Source organism: Alosa sapidissima, chromosome 23 (genome assembly GCF_018492685.1).
Source record: "Alosa sapidissima isolate fAloSap1 chromosome 23, fAloSap1.pri, whole genome shotgun sequence".
NCBI lineage: Eukaryota > Metazoa > Chordata > Actinopteri > Clupeiformes > Clupeidae > Alosa > Alosa sapidissima.
Genome location: NC_055979.1, coordinates 27,657,962 through 27,666,413, shown reverse-complemented (window position 1 = coordinate 27,666,413; position 8,452 = coordinate 27,657,962). Strand labels below are relative to the sequence as shown.

Sequence of the window (8,452 nt, the reverse complement as noted above, 5' to 3'; positions counted from 1 at the left end):
ACACAACTGATTTGATGTGAATGCGACATGGCATAATATCAGCATGGTTTCCCTGTCAATGAGTTAAACTGCATTTCCCTTTTCTGTCTCGCTGTCTGGTATGCACATCTTGGAAGGGACATGGACAAGAGTTATATTTCTGCTGCCTCTATTAACAACAGCTGTGCTATGCTTCCTCTTGACCCGTAGACACAGAGAGGTTATACACGGTGTCTTTCCAAGAGATCTGCGACCGCTACGGGAAGCCGTACACCTGGGAGGTAAAGTCGTCCGTGATGGGGAAGAAGGCCTTGGACGCCTGCAGGGTCATCGCGGAGTCCCTGGAGCTGCCGCTTACACCGGAGGAGCTGCTGCAAGAGAGTCGCAAGATCCAAGAGAACATCTTCCCCTCCGCAGCGCTCATGCCAGGTACACATCATCATCGGCGGACACTCGTGGTCGAGTATGTCGGTCCTTCTTCTTGGTCCTTATGGGTCTTCAGGTGGGCGAAGAGGCCAATCCTGGACCCGCTTATTTTGGGGCAATGTGGGCATGGGTGGGCAGTAGTGCTTGTGGGTTTGGGTGGAGGCGATTTCCTTTCTGTGTCTGCGTTTGTCTTCTGCAGCACTACGGAGGTCGTCGTTGTACTGTGCAGTTCCATCTCGGACAAGTTGTCACACACACACACACACACACACACTGATGAGCTGCAGGAAGATTCATGAGCTCTTTCCCTTTGCCCCTCTGTGTGTGTGTGTGTGTGTGTGTGTGTGTGTGTGCGCCAGTGGTGGAGGAAGTACTGAAACTCAGTACTTAAGTAAAAGTACAAATACACAGAGAAATATTTACTTTAGTAAAAGTACCACAATGACAACCCTACTTAAGTAAAAGTAAAAAGTACCTGCTTTTAAATGTACTTTAAGTATTAAAAGTAAAAGTATTTGCATAATGATTTATTCTCTTAATATATATATTCTAAAAGGAAAAATCAGTATGGGCTGTGGCATTTTAATTAAGCTAGTTTTAGGTTATACTCGACTAGATAGTTTTAAGTTAATGCAATTGTGCTTACCATCTGTGGCCCAGTTTACATTCTGACCTACAATTCTAGAGACTGTAATTCTGGTTATCTACTAGGGTGATCTGCTGAGTAATATCATTCAGCAAAACACGAGAGCCTGAAGTTTAACGGGGTAGGCAAGGGAAACGTCGGGTGGATCGTAATGCCAATTATGCTGATTGAACAGAAAAGTTGCTGAGAAAGGTGTCTTTATGATTAAGTTGAGTTTCACTTGCGCAGACGCATAGACATTGAATGAGCGCTCACGTTACTACACCCCAATTGTAGGCTATGCATCTTTATTTAATCACACACAATTAAGGAATATTTCCTAATCTGGAAAATGTTACGTTTTTTCCGGCCACCGGTTCATTAATAGTCTACCGTTCATTTGTGCCGCAAATGATCAGACGTGTGACAGAAGCATGGGCATAGCCTGTAACTTCGCTGATCCGCGGATAGCAATCTCATCGGAGAGGAGGCCCTAACGCTGCAGATAACAGACAGAGAAAGGCACAGAACACAGTTGCATGTACAGTGTAGCCATGGGTCTGGTGAATATAGCCTACCGAATGCAGATGGCTACAAGCTCACGCTTTGCCTGGTCTAGACTAGAAGCTTATGTTTCTAAGAATGCACGTAGCGCTCCAGAATCTTTGGTAGCAACCCCCAGGTAAAACAAACGTGTTTGTCAGAGAGAAAAAAAAAAAACTGATCATAAAATGTATCGTAAAAAGGAACGATGGTGTTGTAGAAATGTAATGTGTTAAGTAAAGTACAAATACGTGGAAAATTTACTTAAGTATTTGTACTTCGTTACATTCCACCACTGGTATGTTTAAAGTTGTGTGTTGATCACTGAGGTGTGTATTATATCCTGTCCTGCCCAGGTGCGCAGAAGCTTGTCACTCACCTGCACTCTCACGGGGTGCCTATCGCCGTGGCGACCAGCTCCGCGGGCGTGACCTTTGACATGAAGACCAGCCAACACAAAGACTTTTTCAGCCTCTTCAGTCATGTTGTCACGGGAGACGACCCCGAGGTGAAGAACGGCAAGCCGCAGCCCGACTCCTTCCTGGTGTGTGCCAGCCGCTTTGACCCCGTGCCCAAACCAGAGCAGGTGTGTGAACTTTGACCCTTGAACCCCCACCCCAACTAGAGTAGGTGGGTGAACTGACTCCTGATCCCTGAGGGGTGTAGTCTGGACAGGAGTATGTATGTGTGTGTGCCTGTGTGTGCGCGTGCCTGTGTGTGTGTTTGTGTTTGTGTGTGTGTTTGTGTGTACATGTGCCCCATGTGTACATGTTAAACACTGTGTCGGTGTTGCTCATTCGGACTCTGTCCGGCGTGTCTGGGTTACACAAAAAAACGGAGGTGTACGCCACCCTCTACTCAAACCTTGAGATTCATGACAAAACAAACTTGACAGTAGAGTGGCGACTGCAACCCTCCGCATTAACTCTGGTCCTGCATCCGCACACAAACAGGAGAAACTGCAACCTGGGATAGCAGTTGAAACACAAGAAACAGTGTCGAATTCACTGTGCACAATACATTTAAACATGATTTACTTCTCATATTATTGGCTGCGAGCTGTTTGATAAGCCTAAGTAGCACTCAATTGAATGTTACTCCCTGTGGTGCACAAGACACACATTTGATTTTAATCATTTTAATTGTTTTTATTTAATAAATGCTGATACAAATGAAGAGACATGTGTTGCAGAAGAACCCCTGGAGTAGTCTAGCTTCGTTATCTGTACTGAGGTGAAGAGTAGCTCGCTGCGACGCTAACCCCTGCACCAGCAGGCAACACATCTCACAAGCAGGGGAAGAATGTATGCATTCTCCATGCCTGCTTATTCTAAAAATATTACTTTTAATACGCTTACAAGTAAGGAGACAATTGTCGGACAAATGCTATGAACTCTGATGCTTCAACCTTGCATATACACGAGAGGACATTTCCATAATGTGCTTATGGCTGTTTTGATTTTTAAAACTTAGTTCATGGCTCAGGTTCGTTTTATTTCTGTGTTTTAAGTCTTAAGTGTTTTGAGTAAGGTAGACTTTGTGTTTTAAAAGTTGCTTTACAGATAAACCTTCTTATAGTACAGGTTTGTTATGCTTGTAGAATTTGAAATTTGCCTGTGAAATTGTGTTTTGAGTCCTTCTCTTGCTTTTTGATCAATCTAATCTAATCAATCTAATCACATGGCGTAGGAATTCAAAAGAAGGATGTGGTGTGTGTGTGTGTGTGTGTGTGTGTGTGTGTGTGTGTGTGTGTGTGTGTGTGTGATATATAGGCAATGATGTGTGTCACAGGATACTCGCAAAGTTTACTCCACAAGCGTGGATTTGATTATACAAGAAAATTGATGTAGGACGTGCGTGTACACCGTGTTGTAAATCTGAATATACAGTTTATGTTTGGCTTTTTAATGCCTTTAGGCGGGGATCACATCAGCCAGCAGCAAGAGGCAGCGGATAACGCAGCGCTAAGACCATAATAAGTTTTATCTCGTTCCTAAGCAACACAAACGGTTTGTCAATTGAATACGTTCACGTTGCGCTTTGAAAGTTGAACCAAGTTCAACGCTCAGCTTGTTTAACGCTAGTGTTACGCCAGCATTGCCACCGTTCCACTGCCGCACCATAGAGAACAATAGGAAACCTGCCACCGTTCCGCTGCCGAACCATAGAGAACAATAGGAAACCTGCCACCGTTCCGCTGCCGAACCATAGAGAACAATATGAAACCTGCCGCTTGCCGCTGGCTAACGTCATCCCCGCCCTTAATCTAATAGGACAGTGGAGAGGTTGACAGGAAGTCAGTGGGAGAGAGAGATGGAGAGGGATCAGGAAATGACCTGTGCTGGACTCAAACCTGGGTCCACGGATATGGTCCAGTGGCACCACAGCGCCCCTGCAAATCTGAATATTTTTGTCTGTAAACACTTTCTGCATCCTGTGCATACATACACCACCTTTTGGCATGAAAGTATATTTTTTGGGCTTTTTGCTTTTATTTGGATAAGACAGGAAGTAGGACAGGAAGGAAGTGGGAGAGATGGGACAGGAAGTGACCTCATTAGCCTGACGTGGTCATACTCTATATGACGTGATGGACGAGGCACTGTTCCATCTGCCCGTCCTGACAATTTGAACGCTCCAAACAGCTCTGGTTCGATCATAGTTGCTCCACAACCGAGCAAGGTCAGACCGAACTTCCCGAACTCAAATGTTGTGGGCGGTGCTGAGTTCGGCGGCCACCCAGACTAGGTCCCCATGGGCACTAGGACCCAAACATGGTATGGATACTGCAGCGCCCCCTGATGTTAGGAACAGTATGATAAACGAAGCCCTGACTCTGTGGTTGTTCTTGAGAAGTGCAATTATAGCATGTGGACTCTAGCGCCTCCCTTTGTTTGGGGTCTGTGTGGTTCTACTATAATAGCTAGACACACACACACACACACACACACACACACACACATACACACACTGCTGCAAACACTCTTGGGAATGTGGTGGTGTAACACTCCAGTGTGTTGGCAGGATCAAGCATCTAACACACACACACACACACACACTAACCAGGCAGCGGCGAAGCAAAAGCAAATCCGTCTGGATTCCGATGTTTGCGCCGTTTGAACCACTAGGATGGAGCCCCAGCCAAGCAGCCCCCGTTACCACGGAAACCCTGTGAAATGTCGTGTTTCACATCTGGTCTGACAGCACCACCACTTTGGCTGGCAGGCCGACAACCACACACCCTCGATTGGGTTACATCTCCCTTCTGTGCATGTGTGACCAACCTGACTTTCACTGTGTGTGTGTGTGTGTGTGTGTGTGTGTGTGTGTGTGTGTGTGTCTACATAATTGTGTGTGGAGTACAGCTGAGTGTGTGTGTGTGCGCGTGTGTGCTTGTGCGTGCGCGTGTGTGTGTGTGTGTGTCTCTCAGTCAGGAAGCTGTGAAGCATCAGTGCTGTTGTCGCCGTCTCAGGAACAATTACACTCAGACACGGATTAACCAAAGGCCTGCAAAAGAGAAAGAGAGAGAGAGAGAGAGAGAGACCAGTGGCACACACCCACATGTGTTTACACTTTGACATACTGTGTCTGGGCCCTTTGTCTCTCTCATTTGTTCTGCTCATTCTAGTGTGTGTGTGTTGCTGATCTCATAAACTCAGCTTCATGCAGTATGGTTTCTGCTGCTTCCGCGTCCTCAGACTCACTCTGCTGTTAACGCTCCAGTCTGTTAGCATGAGCAGTCACATGAATAAGACATCACAAATCACACGCAGCGTGTGTGTGTGTGTGTGTATGTGTGTGTGTGTGTGTGTGTGTGTGTGTGTGTGTGTGTGTGTGTGTGCGCGTGCGTGAGTGTCTGCGTGTGTGTGTGTGTGAAGTAGAGGGGCACAGGTCCTGTGGGAGGCAGGAGAGCCTGAGGGGCTGAATGTTAATCTCATTGAGGTGTCTGTGTATCTGTGTGTTTGCATTCTGTGTGTGTGTGTGTGTGTGTGGTTTGTGAAGTAGGAAAAAGCAGAGATCGCACTCAGGGGCTGAAAGTGTACTGAAAATTGTATTAAGTGGCGGAACATTATTGGATCTCCACCCTTAAAACCCTTCATCCGACTCGGTCTTAACATGCTTTCTGTAGGCCAATCATTTAACCCTTAGAACCCTAAGCTGTTTTTAGGGCATTTTCACTACCTTTATTCATAAGGATTTATTCTGGTCATTGTAATTGCCACACACACATATTATATATTGTTTTTTTCAGCAGAGTCTAGGCTATCCAGATCCATCATTTCATGTATTAGTACTAGCATTGATTTTATTTAGATTTTTAAAGAATTAAAATATAAAAATCATATTATAAAAATTCTTATATTTTACCTGTATCTCACCACAGCAAGCTCATAGCTCTACATGCATTTCATGTGTGTGTAGGGCAGACTGTCCTGAAACGGGCAATATAAATACCATGTTGGAGGGATACTCTGGGACTGAGCAATTTACAGAAATATGTGGTGTGTGATTTACGGAAATAAATGCCATTTTTTATTTAGTGATGAAAAATGACCATTCTGCGCTCCATATCTGTGACACGAACTGATCTAACCTGACTTGACCCAAGTTTGCCTGTTAGCATGTGTGACTATGGTGTATGCACTCATGATGATTCTCAACTTTTTACTGCATTGCCATGAACAAAGTAAAGGCAAAAAAGGTGTTTCTTTGTTGAACAAATTGGGATGCAATGTGAGCCTTGAATTGATTGCCATGCAGGAATTTGCTAGGATCTCAAAACCGGATTATGAACATGTTTTGCCATAGAGAAACACATGATAGCGTTGGATTATAAACATGCTTTGCCACAAAAAACAGACAAAAACGTGGGGTAAGTCCAGCTATATGAAGTTATTATTTTGCTGTCACTTCGTCTGTTTTATAACCCAGAAGGATGTATTTGGTATCAAATGATAGCTCTGTGTCTCCTCTTTCATCTAACATACGTGGCATATATATCCGATCATGGGTCCGCGAGTAATTACTCCGAGAGTAATGGGTGTGCAGCGTTGGTTTGTGTACATGACGTTAATATTTTGCAGTCACTTCGTCTGTTTTTATAAGCCGGAAAGATCGATATCCATGGTACCAATGGATAGCCCTGTGTCTCCTCTTTCATCTGATATGCTTGCCATATCTATGCGATCACGGGTTCGCGAGTAATTCAAACGAGAGTAATGGGTGCGCAGGTGAACGCAGAGAAGTATAGACTTTAAATATGATGCAATTTTATTTAATTTCATGATTTCTTTTTATTTTCATACTTGATCGTACAGACACGTGCGTAGTCTCTTTGGAAAGCCCCACTTCTTCTCTGTCATACAATAAAGGTTTCATCTCGTTGCGATGAACAGTCGCGGAGCAATGTAACAGAGAAGAAAGGGTGTGTTTTGTGACGCACTTTGCGTCAATCGGGTTCTAAGGGTTAATGCGCCCATGACAGGATGAAGAATAGTGGTTTAATTCATTGTTAATTGTGTTATTACATGCCTTCTTTTCAATATGATCTATATTGTCTATTGATAAGTCTGTATAATGTTTGTGGCATTGGTGACGTTGGGTATGTTTTTGGGGTATTGTACAGTATGTGTGTCTCTATGTCTACCTGTAGGGACCACACACTGTGATTCGGTATTCACCTACGCTCTTGGTGATTGGCTATTGGTGATTCGGTATTCACCTACGCTCTTGGTGATTGGCTATTGGTGATTCGGTATTCACCTACGCTCTTGGTAGGTGAGCGCCTGGTGGCGTGTTTCAAACTGGGACACTGATGATGGCCTAGGTCCGAAACGTTTGTCTACTTTTGTTTCATGGCCTGCAATGCTTTTTTGGCACTTTTGATACAATTTTGAAAAATTGAATGTCTTTAAGGCCGGTCTCTGCTTTTGAGTTGTTGCATGTGTAGTTGCCCTGGGGTCTGTACTACGAAGGGAGCTTAACCTACCCAGATGTAACCCAGGGTTACTTTGTTAAACTGGGGTTGACAAAACCTGGTTATCTTAAGTGGTGTTAATCGGTACTACGATGCTGATTATGAAGTTGATTTGTTGAGCCGGGGTTAACCTAATTGGAGTTTGTGCGCGTTCACATAAAAGGGGCGGGTTGCAGCGCAAGTCACCACTTTCAATGATGACGCGATCACCTTATTTTACGGATGAGGAATGCACAATTATTATGACAAGTTATGAGGAATTAAAACCCACTCTACGACAAAAATCAAATACTTTGGCAGTGAACAAAGCAAGGCTGTTGGCAACGTATTGCAGATCGGGTAGCCTAAATGCCTAAAAGTAAAGTTTTATTCCCACATGTTCTTCAAATATGTGTTACGGAGGATTAGTAGCTTGCGGAATGTCTGAAATGAGTTAAAATAATTAAATAGCCTATTTTGAGTTCATAGAAAGGCCTACAGATGCAACCCAATTCAGAAGTGGGCATATACAGTAGATTACAGTAATAAGGATAATTGAATGTTTAAGTAGCCCCCATTGACTGATTTAGTGTATGCCTAATCCTGTGAACATTTCAGATGCAACACCATTGCCAAACGCACATGGCAGCAGGTGAAAATGAAACACAAAAACATTATTCAGAATAGTAATAGTAGCTTGCATTAATATTTCTTAATTAAACATGTAGGCCTAGCTTATAGCCTTCACTTGGCCTCTGTTTTACAGCTAACAAGAAAAAGGTGTCTTTGAACACTACTGTAGGAGGAAAGGCACCAGAGTGTTTTACAGTAGCAGAGGAGTTGGCCATCGCAGGTGGAAGGCCGATTATGGAAGGGGTTGAGGGAGGCATTCGGTCGGATTCTGGTGCTGTGGAAATGTGTAG

General features: G+C 44.1%; 1 protein-coding gene across 2 annotated transcripts in view; it reads left to right on the top strand.

Moving 5' to 3' along the window:
* Positions 1-8,452, top strand: part of LOC121698515 (pseudouridine 5'-phosphatase) — a 49,252-nt gene that overhangs the window by 342 nt on the left and 40,458 nt on the right. For both annotated transcript variants that reach the window (XM_042080694.1, XM_042080693.1), the window contains exons 2-3: positions 190-408; positions 1,930-2,159. In XM_042080694.1, the coding sequence (XP_041936628.1) occupies positions 190-408; positions 1,930-2,159 (449 nt within the window). The remainder of the gene's footprint in view (positions 1-189; positions 409-1,929; positions 2,160-8,452) is intronic.